This window comes from Microtus pennsylvanicus, chromosome 4 (genome assembly GCF_037038515.1).
Source record: "Microtus pennsylvanicus isolate mMicPen1 chromosome 4, mMicPen1.hap1, whole genome shotgun sequence".
NCBI lineage: Eukaryota > Metazoa > Chordata > Mammalia > Rodentia > Cricetidae > Microtus > Microtus pennsylvanicus.
In genome coordinates, this window is record NC_134582.1 from 78962170 (window position 1) to 78982999 (window position 20830).

The 20830-nt window shown below is 38.1% G+C and overlaps 1 protein-coding gene across 7 annotated transcripts in view; it reads left to right on the top strand.

The window, feature by feature from the left end:
• Positions 1-20830, top strand: part of Uimc1 (ubiquitin interaction motif containing 1) — an 87274-nt gene that overhangs the window by 19809 nt on the left and 46635 nt on the right. For 4 of the 7 annotated variants that reach the window (XM_075969546.1, XM_075969548.1, XM_075969545.1 and 1 more), the window contains exons 3-7: positions 6253-6337; positions 10319-10443; positions 11450-11555; positions 11870-12606; positions 16779-16864. In XM_075969546.1, coding sequence (XP_075825661.1) covers positions 6253-6337; positions 10319-10443; positions 11450-11555; positions 11870-12606; positions 16779-16864 — 1139 coding nt within the window. Of the gene's footprint in view, positions 1-6252; positions 6338-8088; positions 8139-10318; positions 10444-11449; positions 11556-11869; positions 12607-16778; positions 16865-20830 lie in introns of all 7 variants that reach the window. The other 3 variants (XM_075969549.1, XM_075969551.1, XM_075969550.1) reach the window with 2 other exon arrangements.

The window sequence follows — 20830 nt, forward strand, 5'->3', positions numbered from 1 at the left end:
CTGATATTTTTTGGTCCCATAGAACTTTTGCTTACATTAAAAAATTTTAAAGTTATATTTTAATTATTTTCTGTGAATGTGTATAGGTGCATGCTTGTGGAGGCTAGCGAGCAAGTTTTTGGAGTTGGCTCTCTCCTGCCATCTGGGTTTGGGGGTTGGACTCAGATCATCTGGCTTGGTAGCAAGCATATTTACCTCTGAGCCATCTTGCTGACCACTGCCATGCTTGTTTGTTTTTTTGTTTTGAGACATAGAGTTTCTTTGTGTAGCCCTGGTTGTCCTGGAACTTGCTTTGGAGACCAGACTGGCCTCACTGAGGTCTGCCTACCTCTACTTCCTGAGTATTGGGATTAAAGGCATACACCACCACCACCACCACCACTACCACTGGGCTCAAATAATTTTTTTTTTTGCTTTTGTTTTTGTTTTTTTTCCCCGAGATAAGGTTTCTTCAGCTTTTTTGGAGCCTGTTCTGGAATGTGCTCTGTAGACCAGGCTGGCCTCATACTCACAGAGATCTGCCAGTATGTATGTGTTCTTGCATGAATTTATGTGTATCTCATACATGCAGGTGCCTGTGGAGTCCAGATGGTGTCAGATCCCATGGAACTGGAGTTACAGGCATATTTGAGCTACCTGATATGGGCGCTGGGAACCAATCTTTGATCCTTTGTAAGGGCAGTTTTTTTTTGTTTGTTTTTTTAAATAATTTGTTTTCATTTTATTTGCACTGGTGTTTTGCCTACGTATATGCCTGTGTGAGGTTGTCAGATCATGGAGTTACAGACAGTTGTGAACTGCCACATGGGTGCTGGGAATTGAACCTGGGTCCTCTGAAAGAGCAGTCTGAACCATCTCTCCAGCCTACAGTAAATATTCTTAATTGCTTAAGTATGCTTAAGTATGCTGAGTTAACTCAGACTCCAGGTTTTACTTTTTTTTTATTATTTATTTGTTTGTTTATTTTGAGACAGGGTTTCTCTGTAGCTTTGGAGCGTGTCCTGAAACTAGCTCTTACAGACCAGGCTGGCCTTGAACTCAGAGATCTGCTGAGTGCTTGGATTAAAGGTGTGGACCACCACCACCTGGCCAAATTTTATTTACTTTTAATGATTCTTCTTGACCCCCCCTTTTTTTTCTCTCAGTATTTTGAGACAGTCTTATTATGTAGCTCTGACCAGCTTAGAACTTTTTTTAAAAAAGATTTATTTATTATGTGTATAGTGTTCTGTATGCATGTATGCTTGCAGGCCAGAAGAGGGCACCAGATCTTATTATAGATAGTTGTGAGCAATTGAACTCAGGACCTCTGGAAGAGCAGTCAGTGCTCTTAACCTCTGAGCCATCTCTCCAAATCCTAGAACTTGTTTTGTAGACCAGCTGGCTTTGAATTAACAGAGATCTTCCTGCTTTTACCTAGCAAGTGCTTAGGTTGAAGGTATGAGCTAGTGTGCTTAGCTGTATTTAAATATTTCTTGAAGAAAATGTATTACCTGGGGTATAAGTCAGTGGTCAAACATTTGCCTAGTATGAATAAAGGCCTTCTAGGTTTGATTGCCAGCATTATAAAACACAAAACCACTATATGTAGTGGTGCAAGCTTTTAATCCTAGCACTGGGAGGCAGAGGCAGATGTATCTCTGTGAGTTCATTTCCAGTCTGGTCTACATGAGTTCCAGGACAGCCAGGGCTACAGAGAGACCCTGTCTCAAAAAACAAAACAAAGCTAAATGCAAAAAACAAGTAACCTGTTGGGCAGTGGTGGCACGCATATCTTTAGTCCCAGCACTTGGGAGGCAGAGGCTGGCATATTTCTGTGAGTTCGAGGCCAGCCTGATCTACAATAGCTAGTCCAGCACAGGCCCCAAAGCTACAGAGAAACCCTGTCTTGAAAAACCAAAAGAAAAAAAAATAGCTCCCACAAAACTCATAAGTACCCAAGAACTAAAGTACTCAAAACAAAAAGTACCCAAGAAACCAATAAAATGTTCTGTTTTCTGGTGTAAAAGAGGCCTGGGAATGCCTTCTTTTTAACATGGAAAGGTGATAACGTAGTCATGATATAATTTGGGCTTTAGTTCTGCCATCAGCATAAATTCTCTCTTGGGTTGGCTCCAGTCCATGCTTTCAGCTCTCTTCATCCAATGGTCCTTGCACCTCCAGTATTCTCGGGTTTCCACTGCAACCTAGGCCTCTCACCTTTATAGTTTTATACATGGCTCAGGGTCTCCTTATATGGACTCTGACCCTGTCACACATTGCCTGGCCTCAGCTGCTCTCAAAAAACATGGAATACAGGACACTATGACCTTTGTCATTTTTTCTCTTCCATGATTGCAAAATTAGTACCAAAGGAAGACATTGCCAAGTCCTGGTGTTAGTTCAAGATGTATTTTTACTCCATTGGAGTACAGCTGTGTTAGCTTTTGTGTGCTGACCTTTAAACTTCTCTTAAGTAGTTGCTTTGAGGAGCAGGGAATGCCTTTAATTTAGGTTTTCTTCTGTTAAATGCATTTGATTTTCACAAGACAGCCTTCATTGGATTTTTCCCTGAAGACACCTTTCCTGGTGTCCTACTATAGCACAGTTTTCAGTGCTAGGTACAATTCTGTCTTAAAATTCCTACTGCCAAGCTGGGCGGTGGTGGCGCACGCCTTTAATCCCAGTACTTGGGAGGCAGAGGCAGGCGGATCTCTGTGAGTTCGAGGCCAGCTTGGTCTACAAGAGCTAGTGCCAGGACTGGAACCTAAAAGCTACGGAGAAACCCTGTCTCAAAAATCCAAAAAAAAAAAAAAAGAAAGAAAGAAAAAAAATTCCTACTGCCAAACAGCTTGGTTTATTATCTTTAAATTCAGCTTTACTTAGGTTCTCAGGATGCAGGCAGAATGAAGATGCTTTTCTCAGCACACCCCCCCCCCTAAGATTTATTTATTTATTTTGTAAAATGTTCTGTCTGCATGCATGCCTCCACACCAGAAGAGGGCAGCAGATCTCATTATGGTTGTGAGCCATCATGTGGTTGCTGGTAATTGATTTCAAGACCTCTGAAGATCAGCCAGTGTTCTTAACCTCTGAGCCATCTTTCCAGCTCTTCTCAGCATTTTTGTCTTACAGGCTCCCAAATTTCCAAACACTTCCATATTTCTACCCCCTAACCAGTTCCAAAGACATGAGAACCACATGGAAGACAGGCTTGTCATAGCATTGGCCTCACATCTTAATACCAGGCTCTGTCTCAGTTGCTTTACTGCTATGATAAAATACCCTGACAAAAGCAACTTAAGGGAAAAAGAGTTTCGTTTGTCTTACACTTCCAAAGTCATATAGCCTGTCATGGCAGAGAAGACATGACAGCAGACATGATAGCTTCCTGCTCCTGTTTACATTGCATCTATACTCAGGAAGTAGAATGTGAACAGGAAGGACAGACTGAAAAGCCTCAAGACCTTTCCCTCGTGACCTACTTCTTTGCAGTGAGACTCCCACTTGTAAAGGTTCTGTAATCCTTCCAAACAAGGCCACTATCAGGGAAGCAAGTATTCAAACAAACGAGCCAATGGGAGCACATTTCACATTCAAACCACATCTCTACTTCTGGTTTCGCTTGCTTTTATGATTTTTCACTGTACGTGATGATTGATTAAAGTACCAAATCTTGCATCTGTGCTCAGTTTTTGACCTTAATTTTGTGCTTCCTAAGGATGATTTGCCTATGATGTAAGTTTTTTAATGTGTTGCTAGTTGTTTTGAGATAGGGTCTTTCACTTTGTAGGCTGGCCTGGAACTTACTGCGTAGATCAGGCTTGTCCTTGTAGTAGCATTGAGAATACTGATAGAATTTGTTTGATATGTTAACAATTACTTTTATAGTGTGCTTTTCATAATTCTGTTTATTGTCTTACTTTGGGCATTGTCTGGTTTTTCAATTTTGATCAGTATTTTGACTTTTACTTTCAACCTATGTGGTAGTTGATGGATTTATTTTATTTTATGCTTTTTTATTTAATAGCATAATTTCCTTCATTATTAGAAAGTAGAATATTAATATACTTTTCTGTTTTTTTCTCTCCAAGACAGGGTTTCTTTGGGTAGCAACCTTGGCTGTCCTGGAACTCACTTTGTAGACCAGTCTGGTTTGAACTCACAGAGATCTGCCTGCCTCTGCCTCCTAAGTGCTGGGATTAAAGGCGTGCACCACCACTGCCTGGCTATATTTTTCTTTTTTCAATGTAAAAACACAGTTCTCACCTGAAAAAGGATAAGAGAAAGTTTATTCTGAAGCCAGATATGTGTGACCATAGCCTAGAACACAGATTGAGGTTACCCCAAGTTCCGTGTTCCAGTGTGGTAGCAGTTTCATCACATTTCTATGATAACAGAAAAAAGAAAGTCATAAATCAAAGCATTAAAAAAAAAACATTGGTAGATACATCAAAGTAGCAAAATCTCAGTTATAGGTTTTAAATACTATATGATGGCTTTTAGACTTTTGGGTGGTGAATACTTGGGTTTTTGTTAAAACATTCCAAAAGGATTTTATCTGTTAACCATAGGATGTTAGGTCCAACACATAGGTAGGCAAAGAATGGGTCTTTACGGGGTAAAGATAGCCCAAGATAAATTGTAATTAGGACCCAAAACGTTCCAAATTTTAATCAGTACGTCAGCCTTTGTAGACAACTTCTTTCCAGAAAAAGTGTGTTTCGCATTCTCACTTTTATATTATTTATTTATTAGTGTTTATGACATAGAATGTGTGTAGGGTAGAGGGCAGCTTTGTGGAGTGAGTTCTCTTCCACTGTTCTGTGCGTTTCAGAGATTTAACATAGGCCATTAGGCTCTCATGACAAGTGAAAGCCATCTCACTGGCTCCTTTTGTATTTGTCTCTAATTTTGTTTTATTTTTAGATCTAAAATTAAGTATTTTAAATATTTACTGTTTTCTTCCATTTTTTTCTCAAATCACTTTTGCTTGTTTACTAGATTTGTTAAAAAGGTGTTACAAGTATAGCATTTTCTGAGTTCTTAAATGTTTTATGATGTTTGTTTGATGAGATACAGAATCCTTTGTTTAAACATTTTTGCCTTGTTTTTATTTTTTTAAAGATTTCTTTTATTTATAATATATACAGTGTTCTGCCTGCATGTATGCCTGCAGGCCAGAAGAGGGCACCAGATCTCATTACAGATGGTTGTAAGCCACCGTGTGGTTGCTGGGAACTGAACTCAGGACCTCTGAAAGAGCAGCCAGTGTTCTTAACCACTGAGCCGCCTCTCCAGCACTCTCTGTAATTCTTTAGTTTATTGCCTTTAGGCTTTGTTTGTTTGTTTGTTTATATTTTTGCTTTTGTAAGCTGATTTTTGGGATATCTACTAACTTTCCTTTTGAGGGTCAGTTATTGTGTCTGTCATCTGAATGTTTTAGGAATTTTTCTTTTATTTGCTTAGTATTTGCTTAGCAATTTCTCTGGGAAATTGATTCTTAGAGAATGATAGACACTTTTTTGATTCATCCATCTCCCCACCTGAAAGTTTTCTTGGGCTACATTGAATATTTTGTTTCTGTCTTCAGGATCCTCAAACATGTATCATCTTTGTCTCTATTCTCTTTCATCTGCTTTCTCCTAGGCTTTTTTTTTTTAATTGCTTTTTCTATTTCTTTTTTTTGTTATCTTATTTGGTGTTTTTCAGTGCTACTTACTAAGTTTTGTTGTTATTGTTGTTTTAAGACAGGGTTGCTACATGGTTCTGGCTTTCCTGGAACTCACTGTATAGACCAGACTGGCCTCAAACTCCTATTACCTGCTCTGTCTCTCAAGTGCTACTTTCTAAGTTTTGATGTGGAATGGGGTGGGTATATTTGGTTTTCTATTGATTTTTGTACCTTTATTTCTTTTCATCAACCAGTGGTCAAAGAATGATTTACAATAAATAAATATATACTGAATTCAGACAATTATTGAATCAAAAGTCTCTGATCTTGGGTAGATGTCTTGGGCAGCTTTTATGTGATTCTATATATATGGTAGGTAATCACATCAGCATATTACACAATTTCATTTTCATGGTTTGATTGGTTCTAGCTCTTGTATGCTCTCTTTTTTAAATTAAAAAAAAGGATTTCCTTATGTGTACCATTTTAAGAGTCACTGATAATTCAACGGCTTCCACTAATCAAAAGAAATATGGAAGAAATGGAGAAATTACTATTTTAAATGTCATTTACTCTGATCATATCTCTTGTTTACATAGGAAGCAAAAGAGGAGAATGGATTGCAGAAAATGAAGACAAAACAGTTGAACAGATCAAAGTGTTTGGCTAAAAGAAAAATTACACGTATGTTTTCATTTTAGTTGAATTGATAGCGTTTCATTAGTAAAAAATTTTCTTTTTTTCTTTTTCTTTATTTTTTCTTTTACTTTTTCAAGTTTCTTAGGGAATTACTTTCTGCTTACACATTTGACTTGCTAGAGGAAGACTGTTGAAATTTTAAGTGTGATCTTCATGACTAGGCACTATAACTAGACCCTTGATTCTCTACCCAACACTTAAAGATTTTCTTTTATGTGTGTGAGTGCTTGCTTATATGTGCCTGGTACCAGAAGAGGAGGTTGGATCTCCTGCAACTGGAGATACAGATGATCTGAGCTACTGTGTGAGGTTGGGACTGATCCAGGTGCTTTGCAAGAGCAGCAAGTACTCTTAATCATTGAGCCATGGAGAGAAAGGGAACACTGCACTGACTGCCAAATAAGATAGCACCAGAAACCCAGCATTCTACAAACACCTTGGGAACTGTTATCTGAAATATAAAACCATTATGTGTGAATGCACTTGGAAGTACTTATGTTTGTGAGCTGCTCATTTTTGTTAAGAAACTAAGAAAAACTGTTACTGATCCTGATTAAAGGATTCAAAGAAGAATTCTTTGCTGTGTGTTGCTATATAAGACTTATAACCTAAAATCTCTTATACCTCTGGACATAAGAAAGAGACGTCAGATTTTAACTCTAAGGAGTGATAAATGATGAAACTGAAGTTATTTCTGTTTTCAAGTTACAGTTTTTCAATATTATATTTGGAATATAATCCCTGCCATTGTATATGCTTGTTATATTTTATGCCATTGTCCTATTTAGGTTTCTTTTGTTGTGAAAAACACCATGATCAAAAAATAACTTGGAGAGAAAAAGGGTTTATTTGACTTATACTTCCATATCATAGTCCATCATTGAGGGAAGTCAGGGCAGGCACTGGAAGAATGCTGCTTACTGTCTTTCCATGGCTTGCTCATCTTGCTGTTTTACCCAGCTCTGGATGCCTGCCTAGAAGTGGTGCCACTTACAGTGGGCCAGGCCCTCTCACATCAATCATTAATCAAGGAACTGCCCCAATAGACTTGTTTATAAGACAATTTGATGGAGGCATTTTCTTGGTTGAGGTTCTCTTTTCCAGATGATTCTTACTTGTGTCAAGTTGACAAAAGAACCAACCAGCACAACCATATAAAATAAATTGAGGCCGGGCGATGGTGGCGCACGCCTTTAATCCCAGCACTCGGGAGGCAGAGGTAGGCGGATCTCTGTGAGTTCGAGACCAGCCTGGTCTACAGAGCTAGTTCCAGGACAGGCTCCAAAGCCACAGAGAAACCCTGCCTCGAAAAACCAAAAAAAAAAAAAAAAAAAAAAATTGAAGGTTAAAATTAAGATTAGAAAAGAGATCTAAGTTATAGATAAGGAAATAGTGTGAAAAAGTGTATGCCAAGAAAATAAATAACTTGAACTTTGTAGATAAATTCTTAGGAATACCCACACCAGAACTTACTCAAGAAGCAGAAAATAAAAATAGAACTAATATAATAAAAAATTGAGTTAAAAAACAATAGCTATAAGCAAAAAAGATTGGTTTGATGCCTTCATGGTTGAACTTTAGTCAAGAATAAAGAAATATTAGCAGCAGTTCTTCATAAACTCCTACAGATATTAGATAATGAGAGACTACTGCCTTACTTACTCCTTAAGTTTAATACCATGTCCATGGGGAGATAGTACAAGAAAATTAAGAACTGTTATTTCTTTGGAATATAGATGCAAAAATCTCATCATTGCTTGGAATTGAATTCAAGGCTTAATTTTAAGTAAGCACTCTCCCAGCTGAACTACATCTTCTGTCTTTTTTCATACAAGCATCATACACCTACAAATTTTGCTGTAAAAATTCCTTTAGCTTTACCTCTTAAGGTTTGAAAATGTGTATCTTCATTTTCTTTCATCTCAGAGTTTCTTATTTATTCTCTAATGTTCTTTGTTTATTTATGGCATCCTGGGTGTGTTCAGAGATCCAGTGTCCAATATCTTATTTTCTAAGGATATTAATAATTATTAGTATTTTTGTTATTACTTTTTCATATTTTACTTCAGATATTAAACTTATTTTATTTTAGAATTATTAAAGGTTTTTTCTTTGTTTTTTTTTTGGTGTCAGGAGTGGGATAGGTTTTTTCTTTGTTACATGGTAGATTGTCTTTTGATTGCTTAGGTTTAAAAGGAGGCGATCTAAAACTGATTTGAAACATTTTATGTATCAGTGGGGGCACCTGTGTGTATATTTTTGACTGTCTGCCCTGCTCTTGTGCACCTATGTGGGGACGTGTAGACCATCAATCTAACATGTCAAGATCATCTTTGAAGCTTAAAATTTTTTTGCAGCATTTTAAAATTGAATTTATTTTTTATAATTTCACACATGTATATAATGTATTCTGATCGTATTCATTCCTGCTTCTCTTATCTCTGACTCTCATCAGTCCTGCTCCCTCCCTACAAATCCCTCTCCCACTTTCTTGTCTTTTTGTTTTGTGACTATATTAGTCAGGGTTCTCCAGAGGAACAGAACTGAAAGAATGAGTGTGTGTGTTTGAGTGTGTGTGTATTAGATTTATTAGAGTGTCTTGCAGGCTGTGATCCAGCTAATTAATTCAACAATGACCGTCTCTCAATGGAAAGTCCAAGAGTCTAGTAGTTGTTCAGCCCATGGGGCTGGGTGTTCAGCTGGTCTCCAGTATACTCTAGAAGTAGGCTCTAATGCCAGTGAAGGAATGCCCCAGCAACAGGGTAGATGAACTTGCTTGACAGAATGAGGGCAAGCAGGCAGAAAGCAAAAGCTGCTTTCCTCCATGTCCTTAATACAGGCTGCTATGAGAGGTGTGGCCAGATTTAGGGACGATCTTTTGACCTCAAATGATCTGGATTTACAGTAGGTCTTCCTACCTCAAATGATTCCCGTTAACTAAAATCCCTCACAGATAGGCCTAGCTGCTTGGGTTTTTAGATATAGTCTAGTTGACAACCATCACAGCGACCTACTGGTTTATTAACTAGGGCGATCCTCATGAAGATGAGTGTAGAGCTAGTCTTTGGAGTATGGGCTGGCTACACTACTGAAAATATAACTCATCTAGCATGTATCATTTCCTTCTGTTGAAGGCATTGAATGAGGGTCTGGAAATGCATTTGCTGTGTTTTAATTTATAAAGATATTGTAGTGGATTCTAGTTCAATTTAATGCCAGTAGTTTTTTCCCCCCAGGTTTGATTTCTTTTGATCCAATCCTAGGAGTGTTGGGTAGATTCTTTGCTGTTATAAGAAGTATTCTAGCTCATTTCGCTAGTGTACTACAATTGCTGTTAGTAGGAAATAATGTTTGATGATCAGAATTTGATAACTACGGATTTGTTAAAATGAATAAATTAGAGATTCTGAGAGCTGGGGATATATGTGGTTCGGTTGATGAGAATGTTTGCTTAGTGTGCATGAAGTTCTGGTTGAATCCCCATCACTATATGAAGTAAGTGGTGTGTGTGTATGATCCTAGTGTAACTAGAGGGTTATCCTCAAGGCCAGCAGGACTACATCAGACCCTGTCTGGGAAAAAAAAATGCAAAGATTCTGAAGAGTAAAATTGCTCTGGTTAAATATTGAGCATAAAGCAGTGTGGTATTTAGCAAAAAGCTCTATAGTGGTTTCAATCAGCAGTTACTAATTTCCATGTACTCTTATGTGCTAGAGATACACTAATGAACTGTATAGGCAAACACTATGCCTTTATAAGGGCTTATACTCTGGTTAACGTAGGGTTCTTGTAATGCTGCCAATAATCTTGACCACACCATACCTTGGTTGACTTTCCTTACTAGATTACAAATCATCCTAAATAATTTAGAGTATTGTCAGTTGACAGTTTAATGATTCTGGTTTTTTTTTTTGCCATTGTGCTAATTTGTTTCCTGGTATTCTTCTTTTCCCTACACTCTTACAGAGATGTCAGAAGAAGAACAATTTGCTTTGGCTCTCAGAATGAGTGAGCAGGAAGCTAGGGAGGTGAATAGCCAGGAGGAGAAAGAAGAGGAGCTCTTGAGGAAAGCCATTGCTGAAAGCCTGAATGTAAATATATACTGTGTTGAGTTTGTGGGTTTTATTAATAATGTTCTTAGTTACTTGGTGGTTGGTATAGTTATATTGGAAATGAGCTATGGTAGTTTATAGGTTTTTCAACTAATATATCTCAGTACTTTTATTTTTAAAATCCATGTTGTTGAATTTCTGGTTAATCCAGTTGGAAGTGTTTTTGTTACTGTATGAGTTTGCTTCCACTCCACAGATTTTTCAGTCAGTGCTTAAAAGAATCATAGTAAGTGGGCAGCTTCTGAAGAGTTATAGAATACCAAGAATTCCAAAGACCAGGTGCTTACCTCCCCTCATTTGTGGGGCCAGCAAAGAAAATGAGAGAAAGAGTGGACAGTTTTAAAAATAACCAAATAAGGGGCTGGAGAAGTGGCTCAGCAGTTAAGAGCACTGACTGCTCTTCTAGAGGATCTGGGTTCAACTCCCAGCACCCACATGAGGGCTCACAGCTGTAACTTCAGTTTCAGGAGACCTGAAATTTCCCACGGCAAACATGACAAACTAATGCACATAAAAAACCAAATAATATTAAATTACTATTTGAATACATGCAATAGAAATTATTTTAAATGTTAAGGATACTTGCCAGTAGCAGATTCTGAGCCATCCTTGATTCTATTTATTTTTTAGCTCGTTTGTTTGAGCTGGAATTTCCTAGAGTTGAAAGAGCTGACTTTGAACTTGTAAGTTTCAAGCATTCCCCACTTCAGCCTTCTGAAAAGCTTAGGACTACAGACATGTATCACCGTGTGAATATATATGTCCAGTTTGAATCATTTATACTATATACCCTTTATATTAGAAACCATATAGTAAATATATATTGACATTGACTTCTTGTTGGGGAATGTTTTAATTGAGGAGCTATATTTTGAAGAAGAGAAACTTCTAGGGACAGTGCCTGCCATTTTTGTTCTTCCTGTGACTCTTCATATACAGCTATTTTAATAATGAACTTGGTTTGGTATGGGATCACTTGTTTCAGAGTTGCTGGTCTTCTGATGCTTCTGCTACCAGTTCTCAACCTTTGGCTATTGGATCATCTTCACATTCCCAACAAGAGAACACCAAAGATTCTGGAACCACTGAAGGCATGTCTTCCTGTTCTGACTCCTTCCACTCATCAAGTATAACTATACCACAGGGATCTTCTGCTGAGAGTGGTGACAGAGATGCCCCAAATCCTTGTTGTGGTATAAAAGAGGTTCAAAAGCAAATAGTTGAAATTTCTTTAATATCCAGCATACTTTTATCTTCAAGAAAAAAACCACCCTTTGGCTAAAGTAAAAGAAGGGCTTTTTGTAACTTCATTTTGTAATTTTTGGTAAGTGATTGCTTACCAAGTTGTCTTAATTGAAAATAAAAATTTTTGTCCTTAGCCCTACTTTTTCTCAAATACTTACAGGCATATCGCAGCTGGTACCTCCATCACTGTTTAAAGACTCACATATCAGTCAGGGAAACGAGGCTGAGGAAAGAAAAGAGCCCTGGGACCACAATGAAAACACTGAAGAGGAGCCGGTCTCTGGCAGCTCAGGAAGCTGGAACCAGTCAAGCCAGCCAGTGTTTGAGAATGAGAGCGTTAAAAGTTTTGACAGATGTACTGGCCACTTGGCTGAGCACACAAAGTGTGGGAAGCCACAGGAAAGTACTGGGAGTGGTTACGCTTTTCTCAAAGCTGTCCAGGGTAAGGGGGACACATCTAGGCAATGTCTTCCTACCCCAACAGACTCCAAAGGTCTCCAGGACAATGGGGGCACTGTACACTACTACTGGGGTATTCCATTCTGCCCTGCTGGAGTAGATCCTAACGAATATACCAGTGTCATTCTCTGCCAGTTGGAGGTTTATCAGAAGAGCCTGAAAATGGCTCAGAGGCAGCTTTTTAAAAAAAGAGGGTTTGGGGAACCAGTGTTACCTAGACCTCCTTTTCTGATCCAGAATGAATGTGGCCAAGAAGATGAGACTAGTGAAAAAAATGAAGGCATCTCAGAAGATATGGGAGATGAAGCCAAAGAGGAAAGGCAGGAATCTAGGGCATCTGTCTGGAACTCAGAAGCCAAGGATTTTCAAAAAAGTTCAATTAAAAGCTTGAAACAGGAACTTTTGTTGGAAGAAGAACCAACAACCAGTCATGGTCAGGTAAGGGTCAGTGATGCTATAAGGATTATTTATTTGCAGATAAAGTTAGGATTATTTTAACCATTTTTTATAATCTTTCCCCTCTATCTGCTTATTAAAACAATACATGCTTACCATATAAAATGAGAAAAGTGCAAAACAAGAAAAGAACCTGGGTGTGGCGCTACACACCTATAATCCCATCATTTAGACTTAGGTAACCTGGCCAGCCTAGGCTACATTGTAAAACCTTGTCTCAAAAAAGAAAAAAATTATAATAATTACTTGCAGTCCATCCACTAAGAGGAAATCATCATCACTTCTAAATGTACAAAACACATTGGACTTCATGCATACTAGACAAGCACTGACAGCTCCCTGCCTTTTATTTATACAAATGGTAGTTTACACATTCTGCCCTTGTTTATTTGGCAATTCTGCCATCATTCCATAACAATATTCAATTTATTCCCCTTTATTTGGAGATAAGGGATATACTGTATTTAGATAAAACATATTATTCAGTAGCCGACTGGTGGGCATGTAGGTTGTCTCTAACATTTGCTTTGAACAGGAAATTTCATCTGCAGGGGATAGGATAATTTATTATATTATGTATTTATTATACAGTGGTGGAACAAAGGATGCTTACATTCGTAGTTTTGTTAACCATTACCAAATTGTCATCTATAGATGCTATATACATTTGCCTTCCCCATAGAGGTGCATGCGTACTAGCCCTCAAGTTTGCATCGATATGGTATTCAGACTAATTGACGTTTCTTGATAAAAGAGATGGGGAAATATCTATGTAATGTTTAAAAAAATTACAGTTTATTGCCAGGTGTAGTGGTGCATGCCTTCAATCCCAGCACTTGGAAGGCAGAGGCATATTGATCTCTGTGCCTGGTCTACAGAGCTAGTTCTAGGCCAGGGTAGTTACACAGAGAAGTCATGTCTCGAAAAACAATACTAAACAATTATAGTTTTATAGTTTATTTACTAATTTAGTGTGTGTGTGTGAAATGCCGTAGCATGTACAAGGTCAGAAGACAACTTGCAGTGGTCAGTTTTATTTCTCTACCATGTCAATCCTAGGGGAAATAGTCTTTGACATAAATTGAGACAGTTTCCCAGTATATTCTCATTCTCATCATGGTATATTTCTAATTTTGCTTCTAGTGACTTTCTCTAATGACACCAATCTCCATTTGGGACATTTAAGTTGTTGTCTTAACCTAGGGTTTTTTGTTTGTTTGTTTTTGTTGTTATTGTTTGTTTGTTTTTTGAGACAGTGTTTCTCTGTAGCTTTGGAGCCTGTACTGGAACTAGTTCGTATAGACCAGGCTGGTCTCGAACTTAAAGAAATTTACCTGCCTCTGCCTCCCAAGTGCTGAAATTAAAGGCGTGCACCACCACCACCTGGCTGTCTTAGTCTATTTCACATATGGCTAGATAGTGTTATGTATAAAAACTTGTGTCTTGTTTGTCTCCCTTTAAAACTATTTAAAGATAGGAATTGTTATTCCCATTTTATAGATGTAAAAATTAAGACTTGCTAAAAGACATGAAATTACTAAAATATCAAAATTATACTATTAGGAATGCTTGTAAGAGCTATCACTTCATAAATGTTTATCATAAGGAAAACTAAACAAATGTTGTAGCAAGAGAAACTCAAAAATTCAAAGTCTAATCACAGAGATAGCAATAGAAAATATTTTAATCATAAAATAGTACTCTAAAAATTACTGATAATGAGTTTGTAGTTATATGATGCTTTTAAAATATTCAGAAGGAACTTAAGGACAGTTATGAGTTGTCATGTTGGTGCTGAAAAGTAAATCTGAGTCCTCTTGCAAGAGCAGTAAGTGTTCTTAATTGTTGAGCCATCTCTTCAGTCCCATTTTTATGGAGTTGTAATGATTAAACTGAATTTGATTAAATTGCTTAGTGCAACACTTAGGGCTGCCCATAGGGACCATACTTCTTTAACAGTCCTTTCTGGTTGTGTGTGTATCTGTGTTTGTGTAGAGATTGAAGGCCAGAGGTTGACTTTGTCTTATTTTTCACTTAGAAAAAAATCAACACACTTCAGAAACATTTATGTATTTATTTATTTTGGGTGTGCCCCAAACACATGATTGGAGGTCAGAGGACAACTTGTGGGCATCAGTTCTTTTGTTAGTTGCTTCACTGAGGGTCTGGGAACTGGACTCTGCTTCTTTAGCAGTACATGCTCTTAACTTTTGAACTATCTCTTTAGTTCCCTAAATCAACAAATTCTGTTATGTGGACACTAGGTGTCAGTGTTTCTCTCTCTCTCTCTCTCTCTCTCTTTCTCTCTCTCTCCTTCCCTCCCCCTCCCTCCCTCCCTCCCTCCCTTCCTCCCTCCCTCCTTCCTTCCCTCCCTTCCTTCCTTCCTTCTCCAGAGGAAAACATTCATTGCTTAATTCAAAGAGTTGGTGCATTTTTTATTGTTGCTGTATTTTAACGATAAGGTTTTCAGAAAGTTATATTTTACTTGTGTGTGTGTGCGTGCGCACGTGTGTAGGTCAGAGAATAACTTGTGTGAAGTCAATCCTCTCCTTTGCTGTATGAGTCCCAGGGATCAGACTCAGGTTGTCAGACTTGGTAGCAAGCGCCCTTTTCCACTGAACCATCTTGCTGACCCATTGGTGCTGTAGTATTTATTATTCAACCTTGATGTGTTGTAACCACATTTCCAGTCATTGTAAACTTACCTTCTTTTTGATTATAGATTCAGTTTTCTTCCTTTCTCCCCTGTTCACTTCTTCCTCTCCTTTTAAATTTTATCGTTTATTGAAATCATACAGGGATGCCTAACTTTTTAGGGGTACTGATAAAATGTTAAGAAACCCTGAAAACTTCGATCAAGTAGCTAAAGAAGATTTTCCTGGAAGAAGTGTCATAGCCAAGATACGTTCTCAGGAATTCCATTTAAGGTAGCATTAGTTGCTTTCTTCATGGAACTCATTAAATAGACCAGGTTAACTTTGAACTCACAGTGATCTGCCTGCCTCTGCCTGCCTCTGCCTCCCAAGTGTTGGCATTTAAGGTATGTGGCTCTATTGTCTGGCATATTATTTTGTTTTGCTTTTTAGACAGGGTCTCTACATAGCTCTGGCTGTCTAGGAACTTGATAGTAGATCAGGATGGCCTTGAGCTCTCATATATTGCCTGCCTTTACCTCCCAAGTGCTAGGATAAAAGGCTGGAACCATCATACCTGGTCTTTGTTTTGTTTTGGTTTGGTTTCTGAGGCAGGGTTTCACTGTGTAGCCTTGGCTGTCCTGGAATTCACTCGTAGATCAGCCTGGCCTTAAACTCACAGAGATAGGTCTGCCTCTGCCTCCCAAGTTTTGGTATTACAGCATACCCAGCATATTTTATTCTTACTACTAACTGTTAAATGATAATTTCGAATAATTAGATTTTTCTTTTAAAGGAGGAAATTAGGACTGAGGAGAACACTCAATTGGAACTGATTGCCATATAAACCTGAGGATTTGAATTCCATCCTCAGAACTCATGGGAGAAAAAAAAAAGGCTGGGTATGGTGGCTGACACTCAGTTTTAAGTTTAACACTAGAGAGTTGTAGACAGGTGAATGGAGACCTGGGACTGACAAGTCAACTTAGCCTAGTCTACTTGGGGTGCTTCAGGCTGATGAGAGAGGCTTTCTTCAGAAACAAGGTGCTTGTTACTACCAAGAAAGAGGGATCCAATGACCTAAATTTGATTCCCAGAATGCAGATGGCAGAAAGTGAAAACTGACTCTTGCAACTTGCCCTCTGACCTCCTCATGTGTACCAGTGACATGTGCAGTCCTTCCCCAAAGATAAACAAATGTAAAATAAAACAAAGATAGCAAAAAACAAACAAACAAAAAAACCCCAACATGCATATGGCCTAGTGTGGTAGTGTGTGCCTTTAGTCCCAGAAAAGAATCTCTGAGCTGGAGGCTAGCCTGGTCTACATATAGTGAGACTCTGTGACAAACAAAATACAGCAAAAGTGAACACAGTAACCCAAGGTGGATAGCTGCTGAGGAATGACACCCAGGGTTGACCTCTGTCTCCCATATGCACATATAAACATGCACAAAATAGATAATAACAAGGAAGAACTAAGTTCATCTATGTATTTAGGATGTTTCCTGTTTCTTTACAGTCTTCCCAAGGTCTATTTGTTGAAGAAACTTCAGAAGAAGTTCTGAAGAGTTCTGAAGAAGGAAATTGTGTGCCTGTCTCACAAAGGTGAGGTTGTATTTTCCTGTGGGTTTCAGGTCTCTTCGTATGGTATAAGCATAAGGATTAACCCCTTGAAAGAGACTAACATGGACAACTTACCAGGGAGCTTTATCTTTATGTGTCAGGACTGGAAATCTAAGTTCTCAAATAGGCACCCTCTTCCTGCCCTTTTTCATTTGTTTTTTTTTTTTTTTCAAGACAGGATTTCCCTGTGTAACAGTTCTGACTGTCTTAGAACTCTGCATAGACCAGGTTGGCCTGGAACTCAGAGATCCGCCTGCCTCTCTTGGAATTAAAGGCAAACGTTACCACTGCACAGTGCATATATGCATCTCTTAGAAGCCTAAAGTGTTAAGCCCGGAAGAGATCATAAAGGTTTTCTTACCTACTCTAGTCATCTTGATATAATTTTTTCCTGGTTTATTTCTTGCTGTTCTGTAATCCTAGCTTCCTAGACAATTTCTTTAAGGCTTGTCTTCCTGTCTTCTTTCTCCTTTGGTTCTCTCTGTTTATGTTACTTTTTCCTTTCAGATTAATACACAGATAATAGGTTTTATGTCATCTCCTCATATTTGTGTAATTGTTCTGATTCACTTGCCTCTCTCATTGTCTTCTCTGTGTACCCTCCCCTGCCCAGCTATACCCTTTCTTCTGGTTAGTCTATTACTCTCTCTGTTTCTCATGATCTCCTTACTAGTTTCATGCTCTAAAAATAAAATATATACATTAACATGTATTTATTACATATTAGATTTATATGCAGTATTTTGCTTATGAGAGAACATAGTGTATAGTCTTTGTTTTTCTGATTCTGCTTATTTTAACAGGTACCTTGCACCTATATTTTTTGCAAATGTCATGATTTCATTTTTCTTTATAGCTGTACAAAATTCCATTGCGTGTACATACCTTGTTTGTCTACTCATTGATTAAAATCTAGGCTGATTCCATTTCTTGGTTATTATGAATAGTGTGGCTTTAAACATGGATTTACAAGTATCTCTGTGGTCTGTTGACATTTCTTTGAGTGCATAGATATAATGTAGCTGGATTGTATGGTAATTCTGTTCTGTCTCTCACTCTCTTTTGCTCTTGCTCTCTCCCTCCCTCCCTCCTATCCCCACCTCTCTCTCTCTTTCTCTTTGCCCTTCCTCCCATCTTTCCTTTCATCTTTCTGTCTGTCTTTCTTAGAACTTCCATATTGATAGTGGCTATAAAATTTAAATCTTGCCTGGTGGTGATTGCACGTGCCTTTAATCCCAGCACTCGGGAGGCAGAGGCAGGCAGATTTCTGTGAGTTGGAGGCCAGCCTGGTCAACAGAGCGAGTTCCAGGACAGGCACCAAAGCTAGACAGAGAAACCCTGTCTCAGTCAACCAACCAACCAACCAACCAACCAGTCAATCAGTTAAATTTATTTAATTGTTTTTATTGTTTTCATTAAGCTATACATTTTTTTTTCAGCTCCCCTCCTTTCCTCTCTCTTCCCCTTCTACCCTCTCCCATGTTCCCCATGCTCACAATTTACTCAGGAGATCTTGTCTTTTTCTACTTCCCATAATAGATTAGATCCATGTATGTGTCTCTTAGGATCCTCATTGTTGTCTGGGTTTTCTGGGATTGTGAATTGTAAGCTGGTTTTTCGTTGCTTTATGTCTAAAAGCCACTTATGAGTGAGTACATACGATATTGTCTTTCTGGGTCTGGGTGAGGTAACTCAATATGATGTTTTCTAGATCCATCCATTTGCCCACAAGTTTCAAGATGTCATTTTTTGTTTTGTTTTGCTTTTTTTTTTTTTGAGACAGGGTTTTGCTGTAGTTTTAGAGCCTGTCTGGATCTTCCAGGCTGGCCTCGAACTCACAGAGACCCACCTGCCTCTGCTGGGATTAAAGGCGTGTGCCACCACTGCCGACGACGTCATTATTTTTTTTCTGCTGTGTTGTACTCCATTGTGTAAATGTACCACATTTTCCTTATCCATTCTTCGGTCAAGGGGCATTTAGGTTGTTTCCAGGTTCTCGCTATGACAAACAATGCTGCTATCAACATAGTTGAGCACATGTCCTTGTGGCACGGTTGAGCATCCTTTGGATATATACCCAAAAGTGGTATTGCTGGATCTTGACATAGGTTATTTCCTAATTTTCTGAGAAATAGCCATACTGATATCCTAAGCAGCTATACCAGTTTGCACTCCCACCAGCAATGCAAGAGTGTTCCCTTTACTCCACATCCTCTCCAGCGTAAGTTGCCACCAGTGTTTTTGATCTTGGCCATTCTTACAGGTGTAAGATGGAATCTCAGAGTTGTTTTGATTTGCATTTCTCTGACGGCTAAGAATGTTGAGCATTTCCTTAAGTGTCTTTCGGCCATTTTAGATTCCTCCGTTGAGAATTCTCTGTTTAGGTTTGTACCCATTTTTTTTTTTACTGGATTATTTTTTTCTTTTGATGACCAGTTTCTTGAGCTCTTTGTATATTTTGAAGATCAGCCCTCTGTCTGATGTGGGGTTGGTAAAGATCTTTACCCATTCTGTAGGCTGCCATTTTGTCTTATTGACCACGTCCTTTGCTTTATAGAAGCTTCTCAGTTTCAGGAGGTTCTATTTATTGTTTCTCTCAGTGTCTGTGCTACTGGGGTTATATTTAGGAAGTGGTCTCCTGTGCCAATGTGTTCCAGTGTACTTCTAGCTTTCTCTTCCATAAGATTCAGTTTGGTTGGCTTTATGTTGAGGTCTTTGATCCATTTGGACTTGAGTTTTTTGCATGGTGATAGATAATGTTTTTTTCATTCTTATATATGTTGATATCCAATAATGCCAGCACCATTTGTTGAATGTGCTTTATTCCATTTTATATTTTTTGCTTTTTTGTTGAAAGTCAGGTGATCATAGGTGTGTGGATTGATATCTGGGCCTTTGATTTGGTTTCATTGGTCCTCCTTTCTATTTTTATGCCAATACCAGGCTGTTTTCAGTGTTGTAGCTTGGTAGTAGAGTTTGAAGTCAGGGATTGTGATGCCTCCAGAAGTTCCTTTATTGTACAGGATGGTTTTGACTATCCTGGGTTTTTTGCTTTTCCATATGAAATTGCGTATTGTTCTTTCGAAGTCTGTGAAGAATTTTGCTGGGTTTTTGATGGGCATTGCATTAAATTTGTAGATTGCTTTTGGTAAGATTGCCATTTTTACTATGTTAATTCTACCTACCCAAGTGCGTGGGAGATCTTACCATATTCTGGTGTCTTCTTCAGTTTCTTTCTTCAAAGATTTAAAGTTCTTGCATATAGGTCTTCCACTTGTTTGGTTAGAGTTACTCTGAGATATTTTATGCTATTTGTGGCTATTGTGAAAGGTGATGTTTCTCTGATTTCTTTCTCAGCCCATTTATTATCTGTGTAAAGGTGGGCTACTGATTTTTTTTTTAACTAATCTTGTATCCTGCTACATTACTGAAGGTGTTTATGAGTTGTAGAAGTTCCTTGGTAGAATTTTTGGGGTTGCTTATATAAGCTATCATATCTTCAGCAAATAGTGAGAGTTCGACTTTTTTTTCCCCAATTTTTGTTGTCTTATTGCTCTATCCAGAACCTCAAGAACTATATTGAATAGATATGGAGAGAATGGACAACCTGCCTTGTTCCTGATTTCAAAAGGATCACTTTGAGTTTCTATCCATTTTGTTTGATATTGACTGTTGGCTTGGGGTATATTGCCTTTATTATGTTTAGGTATGTTTCTTGTATCCCTGCTCTCTCTAAGACCTTTATCATAAAGGGATGTTGTATTTTGTTGAATGCTTTTTCAGTATCTAATGAGATGATCATGTGGGTTTTTTTTTTTAAGTTTGTTTATATGGTGGATTACATTGACAGATTTTCGTATGTTGAATCATCCCTGTATCTCTGGGATGAAACTGACTTGATTATGGTGGATGTTTTTTCTTATGTATTCTTGGATTCAATTTGCCAGT